At 58.2% G+C, this 24,567-nt stretch overlaps 3 protein-coding genes across 3 annotated transcripts; 1 reads left to right on the top strand and 2 right to left on the bottom strand.

Moving 5' to 3' along the window:
• The first annotated feature begins 2,303 nt into the window (after positions 1–2,303).
• On the top strand, positions 2,304–12,571 carry BSPRY (B-box and SPRY domain containing). Its single transcript, XM_065648744.1, has 6 exons — positions 2,304–2,357; positions 3,063–3,161; positions 3,747–3,977; positions 5,686–5,711; positions 6,914–7,038; positions 12,045–12,571. The coding sequence occupies exons 1-6, from the start codon at positions 2,304–2,306 to the stop codon at positions 12,569–12,571; spliced, it is 1,062 nt and encodes a 353-aa protein (XP_065504816.1).
• Positions 12,572–13,909: 1,338 nt separating this feature from the next.
• On the bottom strand, positions 13,910–15,291 carry HDHD3 (haloacid dehalogenase like hydrolase domain containing 3). The gene has a single exon (XM_065648777.1). It carries the CDS (start codon positions 15,021–15,023, stop codon positions 14,307–14,309), a length of 717 nt encoding a protein of 238 aa, XP_065504849.1. The 5' UTR covers positions 15,024–15,291; the 3' UTR covers positions 13,910–14,306.
• A 38-nt stretch (positions 15,292–15,329) lies between these two features.
• On the bottom strand, positions 15,330–23,977 carry ALAD (aminolevulinate dehydratase). The gene is made up of 12 exons (XM_065648776.1): positions 23,915–23,977; positions 20,450–20,582; positions 20,232–20,282; positions 19,359–19,455; positions 18,857–18,992; positions 18,307–18,390; positions 17,956–18,044; positions 17,582–17,637; positions 16,799–16,886; positions 15,992–16,078; positions 15,634–15,763; positions 15,330–15,522 (listed from the first exon to the last, which is right to left on the bottom strand). Exons 2-12 carry the CDS (start codon positions 20,560–20,562, stop codon positions 15,446–15,448), a joined length of 1,008 nt encoding a protein of 335 aa, XP_065504848.1. The 5' UTR covers positions 20,563–20,582; positions 23,915–23,977; the 3' UTR covers positions 15,330–15,445.
• Between the last annotated feature and the right edge of the window lie 590 nt (positions 23,978–24,567).

Genomic DNA, 24,567 nt, shown 5'->3' with positions numbered 1-24,567 from the left:
CACAGTCACAGGCAAGCCTAACCTCACCGGACCAGCCTGACTTAACGCAAAGCTTGACGTGGTCTGCCCATAGGCTGAGGAACAGCAGCTCCTGCGCCCAGACCCCAGGCCCAGGTTAGACAAAACCATCTTGCTAACCCAGATACCTTTAGCAAAAACCCACTTGCTGTCCATGCTGAGACCAGCCTGCCCCGTCCCCGGGCAGCCCTCACGAGCAGCATCTCATCTCCTGTCCTCACGGGTCACAGACCGGCCACAAACCAGTTTCAATTGCAGTGAATTGCCACATGCAGTAATCGGCTTCTTCTTAGCTCAAGACACACTAATTGGATTTAGTCTGTGCTGAGTGTATGTTAACATTCCCATCTTCTGGGTCAGTAGGACATTGTTAATAAAAATCAGAAAAAAAAACCCCACCTGCTTGTTCCAGCAACAAAAAAATGTGCTTCAAGGCTCTGCCCACAAAAACTTGAAAACCAAATACTGGAAGCACTATGAGGGGTTGGGTTTCTACAAAACATTCCCTTTCTAATTTTACCCTGACAGCCTTTGTAATTAGCAATTAGTAATACCCAGTTAATCTCTGCCTGTTCCATCCATGAGTTTGCAGGTTCAACAGATGTGAAGAACAATAATTCTCACAGCTGAGGGGCAGTGATAGTTCAGCAATTTACTTCCTTCAATCAGGCCAAGTGCCAAACTGTTTCAGTACATTAGGAACAAACATGATTTTTCTTTGACAATGGGAGAACTCTGGAAGTTGTTTCTCCTGCAAAATAAGATTCTACGAAAAAATTAAGGCATAAATTCTGATTTTTTTAATTACAATGATTACTCTGTTTCCCAACCAGTAATTAGTTTCCCCACTTATGTGGTTAATGTACATGTGCAACCGCCCCTACCTGCATGTCAGCTCAAGCCGAGCCGGATCAAGCAGAGAGCGGCTGGCGACCACGGGAGGTGTTTCTTGTGTCCAACCACGTTCTCCTGCCTCGTGCCCACTGGAAAAAAGAGTAGATTTTTCTGAATGGTGAACAAGAACAGTAGTTGCTTGGGCAGGATGTTCATCTGAGGTTTTACTACCTGGCAGGTTTCCCTGCACAGATTTATCATGAACTGGGGCTCTGTAATAACACAGGGATCCTGCAGCGACCGATCCACGCAGAGCTGCACCTCCCGAAGACTGAATGTCACACTGCAGGATCCCCTGTCCTCCCTTCCCCTCAAATGCACTGCTGAACAGAAATCAGACACACTGTTTTACCAAATTGTTTTTAAAAAATAACCCACGCTGCTGCCTAAGCCTGTGCAGGCACCACAGTGAAATCCATACCCTGGAATAAAGAAACGACAATATCCACAGCAGCAGCGCATCAACCATAGCAGAGCCCTCTCCTCATTGTCGTGGGGTGTTGAACATCCCTTAGAAAAGGGGTGTCTAACCATCTTTGGGGAGGACACAGGGACACAGGGTCCCTTATAGCCTGGGGTGACCTCATGGCAATGATGTGGGTCCCTATAGCCGGGGGTGCCCCCTGGGTGCATCCCGGGTACCTGTAGATGGGGGGAACCCCACAAGTGGGATGTGGTGCAGCACGGGTGCCTTGCAGGTCCCTATAGCCAGGGCAGCCCCTGGGACGGACATGGGGGCAATATGTGTCCCTATAGCTGGGGCAACCCCCTAGGAAGGCTGTAGGGCAGCCCCTGGAAGGACATGGGGACAATATGTGTCCCTATAGCTGGGGCAACCCCTGGAAGGACATGGGGACAATATGTGTCCCTATAGCTGAAGCAACCCCTGAAAGGACATGGGGACAATGTGTGTCCCTATAGCTGGGGCAACCCCTGGGAAGGCTGTAGGGCAGCCCCTGGGAAGGACATGGGGGCAATATGGATCCCTATAGCTGGGGCAACCCCCTAGGAAGGCTGTAGGGCAGCCCTTGGGAAGGACATGGGGGCAATATGGATCCCTATAGCTGGGGCAGCCCCTGGGACGGACATGGGGACAATATGTGTCCCTATAGCTGGGGCAGCCCCTGGGAAGGCTGTAGGGCAGCCCCTGGAAGGACATGGGGACAACGTGGGTCCCTAGAGCTGGGGCAGCCCCACGGCGAGGTTACGGGGCACCCCGCCCCGCCCCGGGCACCCGCCGTGCGGAGCCGCCCCCGCCGCGCACTCACCGCGGCCCCCGCCGGCGCCGCCGCCCGTCCCGCCGCGTCCCGCCCGGCTGCCGGCGCGGGGCGGAGCGCTGAGCAGGGCGGGCGGGGCCGCCGCCGCCCCCGCGGCAGGTGCCGGGGCGCAGCATGGCCCAGCGGGGCGGGGGGCGGCCGCTGCCGGAGCGGGCGGCGGATCTGCGGGTGAGCCGGGACCGGGGGACCGGGAACCTGCCCCGGGGGCGCCGCCGCCGCCTCCCCGGGCCGGGGTCGTTCCCCGCTGCCCGCCGGGGGTGCGGGGCTGCCTGCGGCGGGGGGGCCGGGGCAGAGAGGGACCACGTGTGGGTCTGGGGTGGTCGGGGGATGTGTGAGGGGTCCCCGCGGGGAGGTGGGTTCTTTGGGGGTCTCCTGGTGGGGTGTGGAGCCACGCAAGGGGTTCCCCGTGGGGGTGGGGGCTGGCTGTGGGGCTCCTGGCTGGGTGGGGGGGGGTTCTGGTGGGGTGTGGAGCCTTGCGAGGGGTGCCCCGTGGGGAGGGAGTCTCTCCGTGGGGAACCCGGCAGGGCGTGGGGGCGCTGGTGGGGTGTGGGGCTGTGCGAGGGGTCCCCCGTGGGGCTGGGGGCTCTCTCTAGGGAACCTGGCAGGGTGTGGGGTCATGTGGGGCTCCTGGTGGGGTGTGGGGCCACAGGAGTGGTCCCCCGTGGGGGTGGGGGCTCTCTGGGGGGGTCCTGGCTGGCTGGGGGGCTGTGTGGGGTCCCTGTTGGGGTGTGGGGCTGTGTGAGGGGTCCCCGCTGGGGACGGGGCTCTCTCTGGGTACTGCGGGAGGTCTCCGGGTGCTGTGAGGCTGGGTGGGGGTCCAGTGGGGTCTCGCTGAGCTGAGCGGGGGGCTCGGGGCCGCCGTCTGTGTTCCAGAACAAGATCGTGGACCGGTGCGAGCGGCTCCAGCTGCAGAGCGCGGCCATCGCTCGGCACCTGGACGCGGTGCTGCCCGCCAAGGACCAGGGTGTCCTGGTATGTCCCTGTCCCCTCTCCCAGCGCAGAGCGGAGCTGGCTCCACTTGCTCCCGTGCGTGCTGAGCCCTTGTGGAGCTCGTCACTGTGCAGGGGTTGTCTCCCTCCCACCCCACAGCTTGTGCAGCACCAGGGTGTGCTTACGATTCCTGCTTCATCTACCTAAAAATGTACACAAACAATGAATTTCTTGGTGTTAGCGTACAGCCATCAAACATCCCGCTAGGACCAGTGTCATACTGATTCCTGATTTTATTTGTGCCTCCCCTGCCACTGAGGACAACACACAGTCCTCGTGGTGGCTGTTTCTTGCCCATAGCGAACCCTGGAAGATCTGCTGAGGAATGGGACTCTGGTCCCTCGCAGGTTGTCACATAAGTACCAGGGCTAGGCCAGGAGGCAGTAGGCAGATTTGACACTGGTTCTCCCATTTATCTCTGCTTGCATCATGATGATTACCATGGCTTGGGCTCAATTAGCAGGGTAATCTTAGCAGCTGAGCCCACAGAAAGCTGGCAGAAGTGGTTGGTGCTCTCACTGGGGTTGAAGCGAGGCTGATGTTTCTTCTCTCTCCTTGCTCTGGCAGAACGCAGCCAACGCGGCGCGGGAGCTGGTGATCCAGAGGCTGCTCTTCGTGGGGAACGCGTGCGAAAATGAGGAGCAGCGGTTGCTGGAGAAGGTGCACGCGGAGGAGGAGCGGGCGCACCAGAGCATCCTGACCCAGCGGGTGCACTGGGCTGAGGCTTTGCAGAAGCTGGGTGCCCTCCGAACCTACCTGGTGGACGTGATCACCAACCTGGACGACCAGGCCTTGGTGGTGAGTACTACTCCTTGTGCCGAGGGACGAGTTAGTCAGCCCAGAAGTGACCTAGACTTTTCGTCATGGATGTTATGGGACTTAAATGTGGTGTGCAGCAGCTTGCTGCACTGACAGCAAGGAGGCAGAGTTGGACAGTACTACATTTGCAGGTCTAGCTCAACGAACCTCTTTCACCAGGTCCTGACAAGCCCCTATGGTTTTTTGGTGGTTCCTGGAGCGTCTCCTCTGCCCGATTCTGCTTTTGCTTGCAGTCAGGTTCAAACCACCCAGGCTCAGGTCGCCCTTGGCTTGAAGCTGCCAGCTCAGGACAGCTGTGGGTTGAGAGCTGCTTTTATAGCAGTCATCTGGGCCACCAGTTTTCTAGCGTTTAGTCCAGTTTTAATCAAAACATGACCCTTGGGAGCACCAGCTCTGGAAAGTCTGTGCTGTTATGTGGCATATCTCTGGGATATTTACTGTGGAAAACAGCCTGTGCTTCCCTTCACTCAGTTCCTTTCCTGACTGTTAAATTGTCTTGGTTTATCCAAGCGACTCCTCTTGTTTTAGACACGAGCATGTAGGCCTGGCACCACCTTGCTCTTAGCCTCCTCTTGCCACGTGTAACTTTGTGAAGAGGGGGCAGTAGCTCTGCTTGAAAACCAGAACCGATCCCATGGGCAGAAGGTGGATGGTTGTTCCTTTGGTGGGAAACGCAGCATCTGTCCTGCCCCAGCATCTCACCTGGGCGGGCTGTGGCCTCCCTGTAGAGAATAGAGGCTGGAAAGCAAGATCCATCAGATGCCTGTGGCAGAAAACAGCGAGACCCTCAATTTCTACTTTTGCCACATAGTGGCGGGGAAATAGGAGAAATACATTCTCCGCCCTGGATTGTTGGTGTTGGTATTTGTTTCTATCAGGAGCTGATAACATGTCATGTCACAGGAAGGTAAAAAAGGCACGCAGAGCATCCTGCAGCTCATATTTGAGTCCTGCTCAAGTGTTTTTCTACCACTTTGTTAACTGGGCTGTGCCTTGAGAACACACCATTGCCAGCAGGTACAGGAACAGGTGGGACTGATCACGAGGTTATTTAACCCTTGATTATGTCCTCTGCAGCATCAGCCCTTACTGAAAGCTTTGGGGGTTGTTTGCTGCAAGCACACGATGTTCCTACAGTGTGTCCCAGCGGGGTGGGGAGGAGGAGGGTTTTCACACTCTGGCCAGGCAGGGTGCAGGTCAGAGCTCCCAGATACGAACTGCTCGGAGTCTACCAGAGGGTACAGAGTCAGAGCTGGTTCTTTTTGGGTCCAGAGACTTTCCACCTGCCCCAGCTCTCCCACGTGTTTCCCTTGCTCCAGATGATCCAGCTGTACTTGCTCTGCTTGCACGTGCAGCAGAGCGGTGACAGGCTCCATCTGGATGCTCCCATGGCCCTGTTTGTCCCCCAGCCACCCCGTCCCACTGGTGCAGCAGGCACTACCCCTAGCCAGATGTAGAAGATGTATCACCCACAGCCATTCCCACTCATTTTCTGAATCAAGGAGTGGAAACTGCTGCAGCTGAAGAAAATGGATGTCGGGTGTTCCCCTGGCTCCTCGGGGGTTTCTCTGTGTCAGGAAGGAGAACAGTGCTCCCTGGGTCCTGGGTTTGCTGTGCCCTGGCCCGTGTTTGGGATTTTATCTGCAGGGATTTCAGCTCTGATGACTCTTTCTCTCCTTGTCTCCAGCATGCAGAACAAGAGATCTTTGAGAGGTGAGTACCCGGTCCTTCCCCTGACCCTGCTCCGCGGCTCCCGCTGTCAGCAGCATGCCCTTGCTTGAGCAGCAGGTGACACCCCCTCTTTCCTCTCTCACGCTGCTTTGTGGAGGACAGAGACAGAGCACAAAGATGCCGGTGTGGCCTCTTGTCTCCGCTTCACGCGCTGCTCAAGACGAAGCAGTCTGGCACCTAGAGATGCTCCATGTGCGATGTCTCCCCAGAGGCGTTGCCAGATGCGCTGGCGGTTGCTGGAGACCTTCTCCAGCTCCTTGGAAAACTCCCAGGGAGATGGAACGAGCCTGTCCCTGGCCTGTTGGCAGGAGGTGGGATGGTTCGCCCGGAAATCTGGCGTGCTGCGTGCCCAGGGGCTGCTGGCACAGCATCGCCGGAGGGACAGCGCGCCCAGGCTGCACCCACGCTGCCTTCCCAGACAGGCAGGCTGCACGAGGGGGAGAACTGAGCACAGATTTCGGCATTTCTGACGGTTGCCATCAGTCGCGTTGGGCTGCCCTTCCTCAAGAAGGCAGCTCGGTGGCTGCGTTTTTACAGACGTTTATTTCCGTGGCTCTACAAGGTGCTGGCTGGACTCTGCTGCCCAGAGGACTTTCAGGAGTGTGTTTTCCTGGAACCTGCCTGTAGCGAGTACGAAATGTGCCACGGCACATCACCAGCAGCCAGGACCAGAGCCGTTACCTAGAGCCAGGAGTTGCCGTGTGTGCTGCAGCCACAGGAACCCAGCAAATCCTCAGTCTCCTCGCTGTGCTCTGTGAAACCCTGAGTCCTGGCTTGCTCTCCCACTGCACACCGCTTTGCTCAGACAGCAAGGTGTTGTCGATAAAGAGGGAAATCTGATTCTCTCTCTGCAGCCTGTTCATTGTGCTCCTCTTGTGCCCTGACATCGCTCCCAGACGTGCTTGCTCTGCGCCTGCTGAGCTGTTGGCTCAGGCTGCTGGGATTGTATTTTAAAACACTGAAAGTCCTTTCAGAAGGGGCTGGAATCAAAGCCAACCGAAAGTATCACTTAGGACAAGAGCTTGTCTAGAAACCTCCGCTGCAGTTTCTCCGCAGCCACTGCTCCTCTTGCAACCACTCCAGCTCATTTTTCTGCCGTACCTCCTGGCGATCTTTATAAACACCTTCCCGCACTGGTCAATAAATCATTGTATTTCAAAATAACTCTTGTTTTCCTTTGCTAGGACGGAGCTGGCGGAGGGAATCTTGGAGCCGCAGGAGTCCCTGAAGTTAAACTTTAACCAGACGTGCGTTCAGAGTCCGCTGCTGCACCGGCTGTGGGCCTCTGCTGTTCTGTGCTGCATGGCAGGTCGGTGTCTCGCCCAGGCCTCGCGCTCTCTGGGGATTCCTGCATGCTTCTTCGTGTTGTGCCCAAAGAAACACCCTGATGCTGCGTCAAAACATCGCAGTGCCGTGTCCTGCCCCGGACCTGGCGTGTCCTGTCCCCTCTGCTGTCCCAGCCCCTGCTAGTTGCGTGGAGCCCCAAGCCAGGGGGGCAGCGGCGGCTGTAGGAGGTTTTCTGGGAGTGGGGAACAGGAGCTCGAAGCAGCTGGTTGTGGCTTGGAGCAGAAATGGAGTTTGAGCAGACTGGGTCTTTTATCAGCTCTGTTGCTTAACCTCCTTTGGTTTCATTTGTTGTTTCCTGGGTCACTTGGTGACAGCAGCGAAGCTGATGCTGCTGCAGGAATCCCTGTCTCAGAAATTCCTCCTCTCTGTGTTTAGCATTGGCCTGATGGTGATTTTAAAAGCGGATGAACTGCCCATGTGGCATCTGTACAGTGCTCTGGTGTGCTGGAATGAGAAGGGAGTAGATGCAGGAGTTTTCTGATCATAAGCTGAGATTGTGGCTGTGCACAAGCAGGTGGTTTGTTGGGGACGTTTGTCATCTGGTTCAGCTCCTGCTGTACAGCTGAGGTTGCACCAGAGGCGTTTATCAGGCAGTGACGTGTTCTGGGGAGGGTGTTACCAGGTTGATGTCGGCTCTGTTGAGCAGGGAGAGATGGTTTTTTTCCGGCTCTGATCTGCTTGAATTGCTGGTTGTGAAATGTTTGCTTTTATTCTTGCTTACAGGCCGTCATTAGAGTGTTTCAAATGTAGTTTTTGTCTCTCAAAGGTGGCACTATCCTTCACAATTTGAAAACCTTTGTCCTGTGTGCCACCTTGTGAAAAATCCCTGGGGTCATCTTCCCAAAGCTTTTGCATTGACATTTGATTTTTGCTCATCTCACTCTTGATGCCGATGAGCAGTTCACAGGTGTTCCCTGTTCCAGGTCCCTCTCCAAGGTGTGCGCTTCTGGCTTTTATTGCTCTTGTGTTTTCCGGTATTAGCCTGAGAACCTGTGTGTACCAGCCAACACCATCATTTGTTTCTTCTACTGCAAGCTCTGGTGTTGCTCTCCTTTTGTGATGAATTTCCCTGTGTTTTGAGTCTTTGAGTGCTGGCAGTCACACAGACCCCTGCAGTTGTACGTTGTCAAAGTCGAGCAGGTTCTCAGCAGATATTCATGCAGGAAACCTTTCTTTAATTCTCTTTGTTGTGACATGGTTCACTTATGGATTCCTTTCCCAATAGCACCGGTGTCTAGGGTGTTCAGTCCTAGTAATGGGTCTGTTGGTGCATTCATTACACTCTGGTTTGGGTTTTTGTCTTTTTCTGTGGCTACGTTTAACACGTCCTTGTTGCTTGCTGAGGATTCCTGCCATATCTGTATTCATCTCACTGTGTCTCACCCAGGACCCAGCCGTAGAGATTTAATATTAACTGCAGTGGTCCTAGCTTTTGTTAAGACACACGAATGTTATATTTCACTTGGTGGTCCCTCCTCCCAAACTGCTTGAAAGCAGTGAATTCCTGGTCTTGATGGTTTCACAGACTCCCAGCCTGGTTGGGTTGCAGGGCCCTCTGCAGATCCCCCAGCCCAGCCCTGCTCACGCAGGGTCACAGAGCAGATCACACAGGTCGGGCCAGGCGGGTTTGAATGTCTCAGAGAAGGAGACTCCACAATATCTCTGGGCAGCCTGGTCCAGGCTCTGGCACCTCCCAGCAAAGAAGTTTCTCCTCGTGTTCAGATGGACCCTCCTGTGTTTCAGTCTGTGCCCGTTGCCCCTCACCCTGGCGTTGGGCACCACTGAACAGAGTCTGGTCAATCCTCTTGCCCTGTAGCCTCTCAAAAACTTGGAAAGCAGCAGGCAAAAGAACCTCCATTTCACTCCCAAAAATAAACACGATCCTTTTGATGTCTTCACTTGGCATCCAGGCTTCTGTATCGCTTACGTTTGGGGTTGGCAGCTTCTTCCTTACACTGGGAGGTGATGTCGATCTCCTGGCACCGTTCTGGGGGGGCTCTCGGTTTGTGGCCACCCCTGTCAGTGCTGGGGGGGGCAGGTGCTGGCTGGAGGCCCCACGCAAGACCCTCCGCAGAGGTGGCACACGCTGAAGCTGTCCCAGCTGGCTGGGACGTTGGGCTGCTTCATGGTGACCTTCTGCCCCAGGGACCAGGCTGGGTCTGGATTCCACCTCGGTGCCTAAATCTGGCTATGAGGATTTTAACTTCAGATGTGTGAGTTTGGAAATGGGAATTTGGCATTTTTGGAAGTAGTAAAATGTGATGCAGGTAGCATATACATAATTAACAGAGCTGTTAACTATGTTAACTTACCTGCTCAGCATCCCTCGTCTCTTGGAAGTGGCAAGACCACTCTGACGGGTTCTGTACACAGAAAAAATAGATTTGGGGGTGGGATGAATTCCCGGTGGAATTGTTCATCAGAATATATGGGAATATCCAGAGGGCAGATTTAATAATTACAAAACACTTGTCTGTGTGGGAAAATTTCCTGATTTGAATTACTCGGCCAGCGCTTCCCCTCCCTCAGGTGCACCCATGGAATCACGATTCCACAAGGAAGCTATATGGGTGTCACCAGGGTGGTATTTCCTTGCATGGTTGCTCCCTGTATATGAACACCAGAATGCAGCCTCATACCTGGGTTAGATGGCTGTTGCACAATATGAGGTTTAATGTCAGAGGAAGACAAAGTCTCGTACTGCTCCATTTTCTATGAATTCATAGCAGCATTTGGCTTCCTGGAAAGTCAACCTACAAATAGGCAGCGTGGGTGAGCACAGCTCTGGAGACCTGCGGAGGGCACGGCACAGAGGGCAGGCACGCTGCAAAGCGTTTGGTTGCTGCTCAGTGAAATCAATCATCAAAGAACGGGGCTGTCTGCTTCAGCTGGAAGGGGAAGGTGTCTTCAGCTCCTCTCTCTGCTCGCTGTTGCCCACAAGAGCTTCCAGCTAACGTGCAAGCGCATGTGGCACTTCCACGTTGTGCAAACTGAGATTTCAGCCTCAGTTTTCTCCTGCCAGGGAGCTCCAGGGCAGGTGACACCCTTGGAACCCATCAGCCAGCGCTGCTGCAGGCGGGTGCTGGCCGGAGGGGTGCTGGCCGGAGGGGTGCTGGCCGGAGGGGTGCTGGCTGGAGGGGTGCTGGCCGGAGGGGTGCTGGCGGAGGGGTGCTGGCGGAGGGGTGCTGGCCAGGGTCTGTGTAGGTGCTGGGGCAGGTTGGGCTCTGGGCTGACCCCGCTCAGGCTGCAGTGTCATGGTGTGAAGGCAAATGGTACCTGGGGTGCATGAGGAAGAGTGTGACCAGCAGGTTGAGGGAGGTTTATCCTCTCCTTCTATTCTGCCCTGCTCTGCATCTGCAGTTCTGCGTCCAGTTCTGTGCTCCCCAGTTTAAGAAGGACAAGGAATTAATGGAGAGAGTCCAGTGGAGGGACACAAAGATGCTGAGGGGTCTGGAGCATCTTTGTGATGAGGGGAGACTGAGAGAGCTGGGGCTGTTCAGCTGGAGAAGAGAAGCTGAGAGGGATCTGATCAATGCTGACCAATATCTCAGGGTGAGCATCAAGAGGATGGACCAGACTCTGTTCAGTGGTGCCCAACGCCAGGGTGAGGGGCAACGGGCATAGACTGAAACACAGGAGGGTCCATCTGAACAGGAGGAGAAACTTCTTTGCTGGGAGGTGCCAGAGCCTGGACCAGGCTGCCCAGAGCGGCTGTGGAGTCTCCTGCTCTGAGACATTCAAACCCACCTGGCCCGACCTGTGTGATCTGCTCTGTGACCCTGCGTGAGCAGGGTTTGGGCTGGGGGATCTACAGAGGCCCTGCAACCCAACCAGGCTGGGATTCTGTGACTCTTTAAGGGCCTCATCCTGCCAGGCACTGGGTGCCGAGCAGAGCGTGGTGGGTCAATGGCCAGAGTAGGGTTGATATGGTAGAGCTGGCAACAGGGCTGCCAGATTAAGTGACTCACCTGCTCCAGCCTCGTTTCCGTGTCAGTTTAAGACCCAAAATGAACGAGGGGAGGGTGGGGGAAGGCAGGGCAGGGAGAGGCACCCGCAGGTAGAAACCCCGTCACCCTGGGAGCAGGTGAGTCAACTGCCATCAGCCTCGTTTGTCTCTTTGCTTAGAGAATTTACAGAGCGAAGGGAACGCTCGTGCGGTTTTTCAGCACTTGCACTGCTCTGGGTGTTGGGTGCTGGGTCCTGCAGCCCACGGGGCTGATGAGGAGCCGACCCACAGCGAGCGAGGGTCCCCCGGCCAGCCCGGCTCTCGCCCCGGCTGCAGCTCACGGGGTTTGCGTTGCAGCACAAAAGCAACTGGGCAGCCCCTTAATTCACAGCAAAACCAAATTGAGTCCTGACTGTGCTCATCTCTCATGCGTGGTGCCACCTTCCTGTGCTGCTCCCAGCCACTCAGGGTGGGCTGATTAATGACTTCATAGGAGGAAAGAGATCTCCCCTGCCAGGCCTCCGTGTTCCTCCTCGTTCCTGTATTACCGGCTTTACAGGTTTTTCTGCAAACAGCCCCGTCCTTGCGCAGGCTCTTGACTCGGGCTGGGGGAGAAGTCAAGTCCTGCTGGCCCACAGTGGGGGTGGGAAGGGACAGGGCTCAGATTTGGGTCTTTCCCAAAGGCGGGATGAACTGAACCTGCTGAGTTCTGTTTTGTGGAGATTCGGGCCAGGCTCAGAGTGAGATGAGCAGCGTCTCCTCTGACTCTGCGGGACTTGTGCGAGGATGCAGAGGTGTCTGGGAAGCCTGGGCTTTGAGTCTCCGCGTTGTTCTGGCCCTGGCTGGGGAGGGCTGGCTGCAGGGAGCCCCCAGCCCCATGTCACCCCGTGCAAGCAGATGTGTCCCCAGGAGCAATATGCGAGGAAATGGCAGGTATGATTGTATTTCCAATGGCCGTGACTTGTTCGGATGGTTCAGGTGGTGCCACCCAGTCGGTGCTTATCACGTGGCTTTTCTTGCAGGCTCCCAGGAGATTCACATTGATGAGAAAACCGTCAGCCCTCACCTCAGCCTGTCAGAAGACAAGAAAACCCTGACCTTCAGCCCCAAGAAAGGAAAGGTGAACTTGGACTGCCCTGAGCGGTTTGACCACTGGCCCAACGCTTTGGCCACTCTGGCTTTCCGCTCGGGCGTCTGCGCGTGGAAGGTCAGCGTGGAGCAGAGCTGCGCCTACAAGCTGGGGGTTTGCTACAGCTCCCTGCCCAGGAAGGGCTCTGCCAACGAAGGCCGCCTGGGCTTCAACGCTGCCTCCTGGGTCTTCTCGCGCTACGACAAGGAGTTCAGGTTCCTGCACGCCGGGCAGCCGCGGGCGGTGGAGCTGATCAAGGCTCCGGCCGAGATCGGGGTGCTGGTTGACTTTGCGGGAGGGGAGGTGCTTTTTTACGACCCCGATTCCTGCGCCATCCTCTTCTCCCACAGGGAGAACTTCACAGAGCCCCTCTATCCCGTTTTTGCTGTGGCACACCAGAGCATCTCACTTGTCCAGTGAGTGAAACGTTGCACTCGCTGAGGGGCTGAATATACCACTGTATGTACAGTGACTGTATATACACTATACAGTACATTTGTGGGGGGAAGGAAGCCCAGACGGGGTTGCTGGCTCATGTACCGTGGTGGTCAGACAAGAGCTGCCTTCACAGACTCCCAGCCTGGTTGGGTTGCAGGGCCTCTGCAGATCCCCCAGCCCAGCCCCTGCTCACACAGGGTCACAGAGCAGATCACACAGGTCGGTCCAGGCGGGTTTGAATGTCTCAGAGCAGGAGACTCCACAGCCGCTCTGGGCAGCCTGGTCCAGGCTCTGGCACCTCCCAGCAAAGAAGTTTCTCCTCCTGTTCAGATGGACCCTCCTGTGTTTGAGTCTGTGCCCGTTGCCCCTCACCCTGGCGTTGGGCACGACTGAACAGAGTCTGGTCCATCCTCTGACACCCACCCTGAGATATTGATCACATTGATCAGATCCCTCTCAGCTTCTCTTCTCCAGCTGAACAGTCCCAGCTCTCTCAGTGTCTCCTCATCAGAAAGATGCTCCAGACCCCTCAGCATCTTTGTGTCCCTCCGCTGGACTGTCTCCATTAATTCCTTGTCCTTCTTAAACTGGGGAGCCCAGAACTGGGTACAGAACTCCAGATGGGGCCTCACCAGGGCAGAGCAGAGGGGGAGGAGGAACCTCCCTTGACCCGCTGCTCACACTTTTCTTAATGCACCCCAGGTACCATTGGCCTTCTTGGCCATAGGGCAAATTGCTGGCTCAAACTGTGTCTGTTCTTTGCATTTTATGGCAGTTTTCCTCTCCTGGAGGGTACACCCACCCTGTGCCTGCTGGGGTGAGGGCTCAGGGTAACGCCTGGCTCTGCCAGCTCCATCTGGGTGAATCATTTAATTCCTCTCTGCCCAGTGGCAGGTTTCCAGCCCGACTGTAGGCTTTAGAAAACAGGAGAAATGTTAAAGAGGCGTGTTTGCAGAAACGGCACAGAGGAGGCACAGGGGAAGGGACATCACTGGGACACACTTTTGGGAAGAGTCCCATGCCAGAGCAGGAACGCTGCGGGGGGGCTGTCACTTGGGGGGGACCCCACAGTGGGCAGGGGCCCCTGGGGGCTGTGGCCCATGCAAGAGCCCAGCCCAGAGCAGAGGAGTGGGCAGCAAGGGGCAGCAGAGAGAAACCTCATCTGAACGCCGCTCCTCACCTTGCCAAAGGGAGAGGAACGTGGCAGAAACACGTGGCGCTGATGTTAGGCAGGGAGGAAGCAGAGGTGTTGAGCCAGGGAGAAGGGCAAGAAAGGTGTTTCCTCAACTATTTAAAATTTCTTTATTTCTTAATACCCAAATCAGTAATGCAAAGTTTATGTTAATTGACAATATGTTAAATTAAGTGAAATTCCCCATCTCCAGACTGTTTTGCCCGCAGCAGGAGGGCTGTGGCTGCCTCCCGGCCACCGCTGTGCTGGGGACAGGGGGATGTTACCTGTCCCTCTCCCAGAACGAGGCTTCTGGAGGGCAGCTTGACCCTGTCCCCAGCTCTTCCATAGAATTTTTAGAGCAATGAAAGTCATCAGCAGCCACGCTGAGTGTGTCAGGTACATTTTATTGTAGGACCCCCCTCCTGCTCTGTGGCAGCACTGTTCCCTGTGCTCAGAACCACTTGCTCTTTTCCCTGCTCACCCAGCAGTGAGAAATCCCACAGCAGGACCAGTTCCCAGCTCAGCAGCTCCTCCGAAATGCAGCTACCCCTTCTCAATGAGAGCCAGCAGGTGGCCGAGCGTGGGCAGGACGTGCTCGCGGGGCACCGCCGGCTCCTCGCCCTGCCCGGCTGCCCGGAGCAGAAAGCCGTGCATGCCCACGGCCCGCGCTGCCCGGTAATCCCGGGTGTAGTCGTCCCCGACGTGAGCAGCCTGCCCCGGGGGGACCCCTCCAAGGCGCAGGGCTTCCTCAAAGATCCTCCTGTCCGGCTTGGCGAAGCCCGCAGCCTCGGAGGTGAGGACGAATTCAAAGTGGTGCCGCAGGTCGCACTGGGAGAGGATTTTCTCCAGCCGGTTGTCGAAATTGGAGACGACCCCCATGTGGAAGCCACGCTGGCGGCACCGGCTCAGGGTCTCGCTGGCTCCCGGCAGCACCTCCCAGTTCTGGGCGCTGCAGTAGTCACGGTAGAGGTTTTCAGCCATCAGCGTTACGATGCTGTCGTCCTGCACACCTGCGAGCCTGAAGGTCTGTCCCACGACATCCAGCCACCACTGCTGGGAACTCAGGCCCTGGTCCTGGCCGTAGTTGGGGAACCGCCGGCTCTGGGCCCCGTACGCCTCCCGGAACGCCTGGCTCAGCGCCGGGGGCCGCAGCTGCAGCCCGTGAGCCCGGGCCTCGGCTGCATAACTCTCCCCCACCGGCCGCCGCAGCCGCAGCAGCGTGTCCTTCACGTCCCACGTCAGTAAGCGCAGCCTAAGCATGGCTCAGTAAGGCTTGGGACTAAGGGGAACCCGGGACAAGCAGGGAGGCGAGAGCCAGATGCCGGTTGTGTCAGCGGGGTTTGGGCACCGGCCCCTCGCCACGTCCCCCCGCGCGGGGCGTTCAGGGGTCCGCACCGCGGTGTGGCGGGGGGGACGGAGGGAGGCCCCGCTCCGAGTCCCAGGGTGCAAAGTCCCCCCGGCCCGGGCGGCTGCCGCTCCCCCGCGGGTGCTGCAGCGGGGCCGGGCTGGACTAGGGCGGGTGCCGGGGGTTACCGGGGCGGGTGGGCCCTGCGGGGGCTGGGGGTGCGGGGGGAGCCCGGGGCGCACCGGGCCGGGGCTGCAGGGGGTGCGCGCACCCGGAGCCCACGGGCGGCCCCGCCCCTTCCGGAAGCTCCGCCCCTTCCGGGAGCCCCGCCCCACGCTCAGGCCCGTCCCGCCGCCTCCTCCCTCAGCCAGCGCAGCAGCTGCGGCGCGAAGTACGTGATGATGGTGTCGGCCCCTGCGGAGAGAGCGGGCGCTGGAGCCGCCCCGCGGGCGGGCGGACACACGGGGACACACGGGGATGGGGTCGGGGTTTGAGGGGAGAGGGCCCCGCGGCCGCTCGCCTCACCTGCGCGCCTGAAGGCCGTGACCGCCTCCCTGACAGCGGCCTCCAGGCTGAAGGCCCCGGCCTGGGCCCCGTGCCACAGCATGGCGAACTCCCCTGAGACGTGGTACACGGCCAGCGGGTGCGTGGGGTGCTGCGGGGAGGGAGGTCAGCGGGGCGACAGGCGGGGGCCACCCCTCCCTGTGGCCAGTGTCCCCTCCCCACACCCCCCCGATGCCCCCGGGGTGCCCCAGCACCCACCACAACATGCGAACCCAACAGTCATGGCCCCTCTTGCTTGGGCATCCAGACTGGCCACCCCTCACACACACCTGCCCTCCTCAGGACACCCTGTGCTCTCACTGTCACAGGAGTTGCTTACTCGAGCCTTGACCTCCCTCACAAGGTCCAGGTAGGGCATCCCCGGCTTCACCATCAGCATGTCCGCTCCCTCACGCACGTCCCGGTCCTGTCAGGGGAACATGTGTGACCCCTGCAACTCAGGGTATAGAATCGTAGAATCATAGACTCATTTGGGTTGGAAGAGACCTTTAAGGTCATTGAGTCCTACTGTTAACACCAGCACTAATCCATGTCCCTGAGAACCTCATCTAAATGCCTTTTAAACCCCTCCAGGATGGTGACTCTCCCACTGCCCTGGGCAGCCTGTTCCAATGCCCAACGGCCCTTTGGGGAAGAAATTGTTCCCCAGATCCAACCTCAACCTCCCCTGGCGCAACTTGAGGCCGTTTCCTCTGGTCCTGGCGCTTGTTCCTGGGGAGCAGAGCCCGACCCCCCCTGGCTCCAAGCTCCTTTCAGGCAGTTCAGAGATCAGAAGGTCTCCCCTCAGCTCCTGTTCTCCAGGCTGAACCCCCCAGCTCCCTCAGCCGCTCCCATCACACTTGTGCTCCAGCCCCTTCCCCAGCTCTGTTCCCTTCTCTCAACTCGCTCCAGCACCTCAAGGGCTTTCCTGTCATGAAGGGCCCAAAACAGTCCTTGTCCCCACACCGGGGACCACCTCTCCAGCAGGCTGGCGGGCACCACATTTCTCCTTCTTGAGAGGGAAGAGCCTTGGCTATTTTGGCTGTTATTCCTCCTTCCATCTTCTGTCCCCAACCCCCCTGGGCTTGCTCTCCCCAAACCCATGGCTCTTGCTGCTGCCTGGGGCAGCCTGACCCCCCTCACTCACCACGGCTCGCAGTGCCAGGCCACGGGCCCCCGGGGGCAGCTGGTAGCATCGTCTGTCTCCGAAGGCGGGTTTGGAGAGTGCAGCGTCCCTGGTGATGGGCAGGGCAGAGGGCAAGGGGTGAGGATGAGCACGGCTCCCCATGCCTCTTGCCCCGCAAAGCTTCAAAAATCTGAGGACAGACTAGGACAAGTGTCTGAGCTGTTTGGGCCAGGAAAAGGGGGCTCTCTTGACTCGCCTCAGTGCCCCAGGATCACACTGAGGGGTCCAAGAGATCCAGGTTGGCCCTGGGAGCTGAGCTTTAACACCTGCTGCCCTCCCTGTGCCCAGAGTCTGGGGTAAGATTGTGTCAGACATTTTCTTTTTGCTCTTTTTCTCTCAGGGATGCCCCGTCAGGGTCAGGCCATTCTTGGGACGAGGTCTAATGGCTGCCTGAGCTCAGGTTTGTCCCCATGGCCACCCTGTGTGGCAACAGCGGCTCCTGCAACTCCTCGCTGCTCCTGGCAGCTGCAGCTCCAGCCCCGCCTGCCCACCCACCAGCGCCAGGACGAGCAGGCGACAGACTACAATGCAGATCAGCCGGTGATGTCCCCAGCAGCCAGCCTCTCCTGGGCAAGGTGCAGGTGTCTCCCTTTGCACTGGCAAGAGGGTGGAGGCTGCTCCACAGCGACCAGCATGGCTCCAGCTGCAGCCCAGGCTCTGGCTGAGCCCCCTCCCCAATTAACTATCTGGGCACACACCTCCTGGTGCCACCTGGGGACACTCCTGGCCAAGGGACAGACCCACCTGAAGGGGCCGTAGAAGCACGAAGCAAACTTGGCGCTGTAGCTCATCACGGAGACCTGCAGAGGAGAGCGGAGCTGTGAGGGCCAGAAGCTCAGTGCTGCATCCCGGCACCAGGGCAGCAGCGATTCTCTCTCACGGCTGTTTTATCCTCTGCCCCACATCCTCCTTCCCCTGCCAGAGGCCTGGCACCTTGCTGTCCCCACATCCAGCCAAGGACATTCCCTTCCTGTGTGCAGTGGTGTAGGGAGATGCCTGCGGCACATCCTGCAATGTGGGGTTTGCTTCTCCCACTGCTTGCCCAGGTCCTCTGTGGTGCAGCCTTCCCAGGAACATCACTCCTGCCCTGGGCACACACAGGGTGGTCCTGAGCTCACCTTGTTGCCCAAGTCGTTGGAGATCAGTGCATTCTTCATGGCCGCGATGCGCCCGTCCATCATATCTGAAGGGGCAACGATGTGGCAGCCTGCAGGGAGAGACCGGAGGTGCCGAGATGTGCCTGAGGCCATGACTCTGCCCGCGGGAGGATGTGACCCCAGGGACAGAGCAGCCCCAATTGCCTGCAGCGCTGCCAGGGCCAGCGTGGGAAGGCAGGGGCAGCTCCCCCGGCTCAGAGCAGAAGCTCTCGCAGCCAGAGCCCAGCCCTGTCAGCCTCTGGGCCTCCAAAAACGAGATGGGGGGAGTCCACGAGAGTCAAATTCACGTACTGGTGGCAGGAAGGTCCCCACCTGCTTTGGCATAGGCCAGTGCCACTTCTGCCAGCCGCTGGCAGCTGAGCTCGTTCTGGATAGTGCCGTCTTCACGCAGAATGCCTGGGAGACAAAGCTGGGGTCAGGGCAAAGGCCAGGTGGCCGGTTGCCTCGATCCCCAGAGTGGCTCTTGCTACACAGGTGCTCAGAGCAACAGCGAGGAACATGTTAAGAGAGCTGGATAAGGACCAGGAGGCAACGACAGAGCCCTCCAGAGACTGGACACAACACGTTGGAGCGCCAGGGAAGGTATGAGAGAGGTGAAGGACACAGCCAGGTGCTCAGATGGAGTCAGATGGCCAAGGAGTGGCTGCCTGAACCCCCTGTGTTTCCCACCCTGCTGTCAAAACCCAGGAGAGGTCTCCCAGGCTCAGCTGCACCAGTACTGGGGAGCCAAGCCTTGGGGCAGGAGCTGCCCAGGCCCCAGCAGCACCCGCAGCTCCTCAGCTGAAAACAGCAAATCCCCAGAGACTCCCAGTGCCTGGAAAACACCCGCAGAGCAGCCCGGGACCGCAGGCTGTGCGCTCACCACAGTGCCCATGGGAGGTGTACGGGCACAGGCAGACATCGCAGGCTACGAGCAGCTCCGGGAAGGTGCAGCGGATCTTCTTGATCGCCTGGATGGCAGGCGTGTCCTCTGCATCGGCAGCTGAGCCTCTCTCGTCCTGTGAGAAGATAAATGCTTCAGCACACAGAGCCGAGGGCTTCCCACCAGTTCCTCTGTGGCAGCAGTTCTGCTCAGGAAGCATTTTCTGAACCATGAAACTGTGACACAGGGCGGTGTGACCACCACTGATGGGAACGTGCTTCTGAGCAGCGACTGCAGGTCTCAGGGCCACCTGCAAGAGCTCTGGGAGCTTTTTGAGTGTCACCACAGTCTCCCATCCCCATCCTGCTCTGCTGAGCAGAGTACAAGCACACGCAGTGACCCTTAACTGCTCCTGTTTGATCAGGAGCTCCCCCGGCCCCGCACTGCTCTCCCACATCCCTGTGGCTGCCCCAAGCCCCCTGTCACCTCCCCGCACACCGACCTTGTGGACCTTGCTGGGCACCCCGAAGATCAGCACACACTTCAGACCGTCCTCGACGAGGGGACGCAGCATCCCCTCCAGCTTGTTTACGCCATACCTGAGAAGAGCAAAGCGAAGGGGCTGCCAGGGACCCAGACCTGCGCCACGGGGTGAGCCGCTCTGTGATTTGGGTGCTGGTCTGTGAGCAATGCAGCATCCACAAGCACCCCCATCAAGTCAAGCAGCAACTGGAGGTATAGGGGAGGCGTACAATGGGAGGAACAATCCAGGACCTTATCTGGGGCTCCAGTAGCATTATCTCCCCGGCATGGACACTCTCTGCTCTGAAGGGACGTGCATGCCCTGCCCTTGGATCCCTTATCTCGGTGTCCCTGTTGCAGATCATCCCAGCTCCACAGGGGACCACCCGCAGGCTCTCTGAGCACAGCCCCAGCGCCGAAGCAGATGAAGACAGGAGCTGCCAGCCTTGCAAGATCCAACGCAGGCCCGGAGCCCCTGTCCTTGCACAGGGTTTCCAGCTGCTGCTGGAAAGCCTGTTCACTTCCAGCTTCCCAGCGTGCCCAGGCCACACAATGTGCGAGTGCTCTGGGACACTGCAAGACCCTGGCACTGTCCCTGCCAGTACCGGTACTTTCCCAGCGTCCCCAGTGTGATTCCCACCACTCCCTTAGGGGACGAATGCTCCAGCCCTGCCTGATGCTGGGGGATCCCCAAGCAGGGCCCATAGGGGGCTGGAAGTGTCACCCCTGGCCCACGTTCATCTCAGGACGTACATCAGCCCTGCTCGAGCACGGGGCAGGTAGCAAGCACAGGCAGCAAGTGCGGGCAGCGAGCATGGGCAGCGAGCACAGCACGGAGGGGCCGGGTTCTTACCTGGCTTGTCCCGGCAGGCTGGGGATCGGCTCCACTGCATCGGGGCTGTCACTGCAGGAGGGGATGGGACAGAGACATGAGGACTTGGTGTGAGAAAGACACCCTTACCCCAGGCTCATCCACGGGGAATCTGAACCTCTCGACGAGCTCAGGGAGCACCTAAACCTGTCAACCTGAGTGTGATCCACCCCTAACCCAGAGAGCCGGGGCTCACTCACGTCACAAAAATGGGGTAGATGAGGTTGGAGGCATCGAAGGTGGTTGCTGTACACTGCCAGGAGCGCAGCACTGGGTGGAAGTAGCCGCTGTGAAGAAGGGAGTCTGCCTGCATTGTGGGCTGTGGAGGACACTCTGAAACACCAGAAGAAGCGGCAGGCTGGTTAGCAGCGGTGTCCGGGTAAGCTACCGCCATTGGAACACGCGAGGAGGGGGCTGAGATCCGGGCAGCCGCCATGGCACCGTCCCTGTCCTGCTCCAGACACACACATGGAGCACAAGCTGCAGCCCAGCAGCTTCATCCCAATGCTCCTGGGCGCCACAGGACCCACAGCAGCAGCCGCAGCATGGCCCTTCCCGTGAACAGGGACGATGCCGATTCCTCCTCACAAAACCTCCCAATTCTGGGCGTGAACCCACCAATTTACAGCCACCAGTGTCCTCCTGCAGCAGAAACACATTCACACAGTTCAACCACCCTCCTCAGGCTCCCCCTGGTTTAGCTTTTGTAACCGAACCAGCAGTTATCTTATGATGAGACAGTCATTAATTAATTCGCTTTACTTTTGCATAACACTGTGTAACTGTGCGATACAGCTTTTTAATACAGAGTAGTGAAAAGCTGCTCTGCATAGCACCAAGTATGCACGGCCATGGTGTAACGGTGGAGTTACAGAAGCGTGCGGGCACTGGATGAGAGAGGGGCAGGATCAGCCTGAAGTCACCAGGGCTTTAAACCCCACAGTCACACAACTTACTACTGGATACAGAAAACGGGCAAAACTGATTCCAGCAGTAACAAAGAACAATTACTCAACATACATAAATCAAGCGTTAGCTGTGTTATTGTTGAAACTTTTTCCGTAGCAATATTTTTTTTTTCTGTAACAGATCTAGTAATAATTCTGCAATTAGACCGTTACGATTTAAATTTCCATTAGCACTAAACTCTCCTCAACTTGTGGAAGGGGCTGGAGGAAGGCAGCTGCCCTGGGACGAGGCATTTGGCTGTAGCACGGACGAGAGCAGCTGTTACGGCCCTGGGAAACGCGACCTGAACAACAAACTGTTTGTACAGAGCGGCCTCAAGGACTTCGCTGGCTGCACACACAGGGCCGCGTCCCACAAACACCCTGAGCAGAGGGTGCGATTCCCTCCTGCTGCCCCAGGAGACAAGCAGCAAAGTCCATACTGGAGACCACAGATATTGTTTTGAGAGGTGAAACCCGCGGGAGGAGCTGGAGGCTCCTGTGAGCACGGGCGGATTCCTGCGCTGCAGCCCCAGACAGGGCTTCCCTGGGGAGACACAGCGGAGACGAGGACAGGACCTGGCTCAAAGGAGCGCCCCAGTTCCCAGTCCCATCCCAGGAGGGATTCCTCACACAATAAACCTCGCCCCACAGTGAGCAGACACAGCTCAGAACATCCCAGGACACAGTCCGGGGGAGAAAGTTTTACACCAGCACCCACGACACCAGTCAGCAACAGAGCTGGGCAGGAGGTGGCCCCATTCTTCTGCAAAACCTTTAACTGGAGGTGTTCATCTGTTTGAAGAGCATTCAGACATTCCAGTGCTGAGCCAAACTCTCAGCCTCTATCAGGCCACCCCAGTGCACGGACACTTGCCATAAAGGGGCACTGCATTCAGGCCAGGACTCCTGCACCCCCAGTGATTGTCTCTGCCTGGGGATGGGGGAAAAAGCTCCTCTCAGTTACCTACTGGCTTAGAGGTACAAAAACTGTATAAGAAAATCGGACGGTGCTTGTGGGGGATACAGAGCAGCTGCCGGGCACGCTGGCAGTGCCACCACATCACTTGGCAAGTGATTTTTAGCTCTGGAAAGCGGCCGCTGGAGTCCTTAGTGGCAGGAAGGGGTGAACTGGAGTTGGCAGCTCCAGCACAGGGGCTGGGCTGTGCAGGCAGGGGGGCAGGCAGGGCTGCGGGCAGGGGGGGCAGCCTTCGAGAACAAAAGGCTCAGTGAACAAAATGCACCTTGAGAATCCAAAAAATGCCTTAAGCAGTTAATCCCGCAGGAGGGAAGGGTGCAGGGCCGGGGTGGGACCAGGGGCACCTGACTCTGTCTGGGACAGATAGAAGCTGCAGCTCCAGAAACTGCCCTCTCCTGGGAAGGAGGTGATGGGCACCCACGGAATGGCAGAGAGGAGATAACCGCCAGGACGGGTGGGCCTGGCAGAGCACCCATGTGGCCGGGGAGCCGGGGCCTCCGTACGAGCCCCACGTCCTGCAGAAGCTGCCGGCTCCCCTTGCCCACACAGGGCACCCACTCGGATGAGGGCACCGGGGTTTTACAACTGCAGAGCCGCTGTGTGCCCCACGGCTGCCCCACAGCAGAGCAAGGGCTGCAAGAGTGCCGTGATAAGGGGATGCTGCACATTTGTTACACCCCAGAATGGGGCTGTTTCCCCCCCAGGGCTCCCAGCAGAGCACATGTGCCTCTTTCTCTGATATTAAATGCCCAAATCTGTATTTCTATAGCAACTTGCTTCATGGAGACCTCAGCATCAGTAAGGACGTTCAGGCGAGCCCTGCAGCACCCTCCGTCCCGACAGATGGCTCCACAGCAGAGCAGTTTCACCTTTGCTCCTTCCCATCGGGACTGCTCGAGGAGCAGTGCAACCCTGGAGCACCCAAACCTGCACCTTTGCCGAGCCCAGGCCCGCGGCGCTGACCTGGGGTCCTTGCTGCATTCGAGGAGAGTGGAGCGACTGCAGAACAAGAGAACACCACACAGGCCGTCCTCCCGTTTGCACCGGCACAATTTAAACAAACTTAGTGGAAGGGCTGAAGCCAGACACGCCACATGCCAAGGGTGAGCTGCAAAGCTCTGCTCCAGCTGCTGACAGCACGGCCCAGCTGGCGGCTGCCTGTTCACTGTCGGGACACGGGGAAGCTGCTTTCCAGCATTTTGGGATACAGGAATGGATGCAGCCCGTCCTTCTCTGTGCAACTATTCACCTGAAGTCCTGGGGAGATACAAGCTCCCAGGTGGGAGCAGGGATGGACTACAGCGTACCCGGAAAGCAGAGCTCCCCAGGGAGATAACAGAGCTGCAGGTTAATTAACAGTCACTAACAAAGGTCAAGATGTTAATGAAGATTTGCTCCTCGAGGTACGATCTGGAAATGAGGATTCTTGGGGATACTCGGGGGGGGTCTGTAATTACACCACAGCATGAGCGGGGGCTCAGGACCGACACGAACCCGCTGCATTACCCGCAGCTGCCCCGGGAACACGGGTTCCCGAGCAAAACCCGGGCTGTCCTCGCTGTGCGGTACCGAGCGCTGCCCTTCCTGCCCGCACCCAGCCGGTGCCTCCTTCCCCGGCCGGGCCCTGTCCTTGGAGTCGGCCCGGCCTCCGAGCAGCCCTAGTAGAGGCCAGAGCCAAGGACCGGGGCGACCGCCCCGTCTCCAGCCCCGCGATCCCCGACCCCGGCCCCCGCACTCACCTCCCGCAGTCACCGCGTCCCGCTCCGGCCGTGCGAGTCTCCCCAGAGCCCTCGCGATTTGCATGACCCCGCCCCTCTCATTGGCATAACCCCGCCCCCCTCGCGGGAAAGACGGCGGGAAGTCTCGCGCGGCGGAGCGCGGGAAAGGGCTGGAGGCGGCGCGGAACATGGGGGTGTGCAGGGGGGAGGAGGAGCGTTTTGGGTGCTCTGGGGTGTGGAGCGGGGTTGCGAGAGCTCGGAGCAGGGCTTTGGGGTGCTGAGGGGGCTGGAGCACCCCTGAGCCTGCCATAGGGGCATAGAGATGGGTTTTGGGGTGCTGGGAGGGCATAAAGCAGAGCTTTGGGGTGCTGGGGGTGCGTGGAACAGGGGTTTGGGATGCTGTGGGGGCCAAAAGCAGGGCCGAGTGTGAGATGGGGCCATGCAGATCGGTTTTGTGGTGCTGCAGGGGGACTTGGAGCCGGGTTTTGGGGTGCTGCGAGCATCTGGAGCAGGGTTTAGGGGTGCTACAGGGGCAGAGAGCATGGTTGAGTGTGCTGTGAGGCCAAGCAGATGGCTTTTTGGGGTGCTGCGGGGACCTGGACCAAGGGTTTGGGGGGCTGAGAGGGGTGGAGCAGGGTTTTGGGGTGCTGGAGGGGGCATAGAGCAGGACTTTG

Source organism: Caloenas nicobarica, chromosome 19 (assembly GCF_036013445.1).
Source record: "Caloenas nicobarica isolate bCalNic1 chromosome 19, bCalNic1.hap1, whole genome shotgun sequence".
In the NCBI taxonomy this organism is placed as follows: domain Eukaryota; kingdom Metazoa; phylum Chordata; class Aves; order Columbiformes; family Columbidae; genus Caloenas; species Caloenas nicobarica.
The sequence above is the reverse complement of the archived record's forward strand: the minus strand, read 5'-3'. Positions and strand labels throughout refer to the sequence as shown.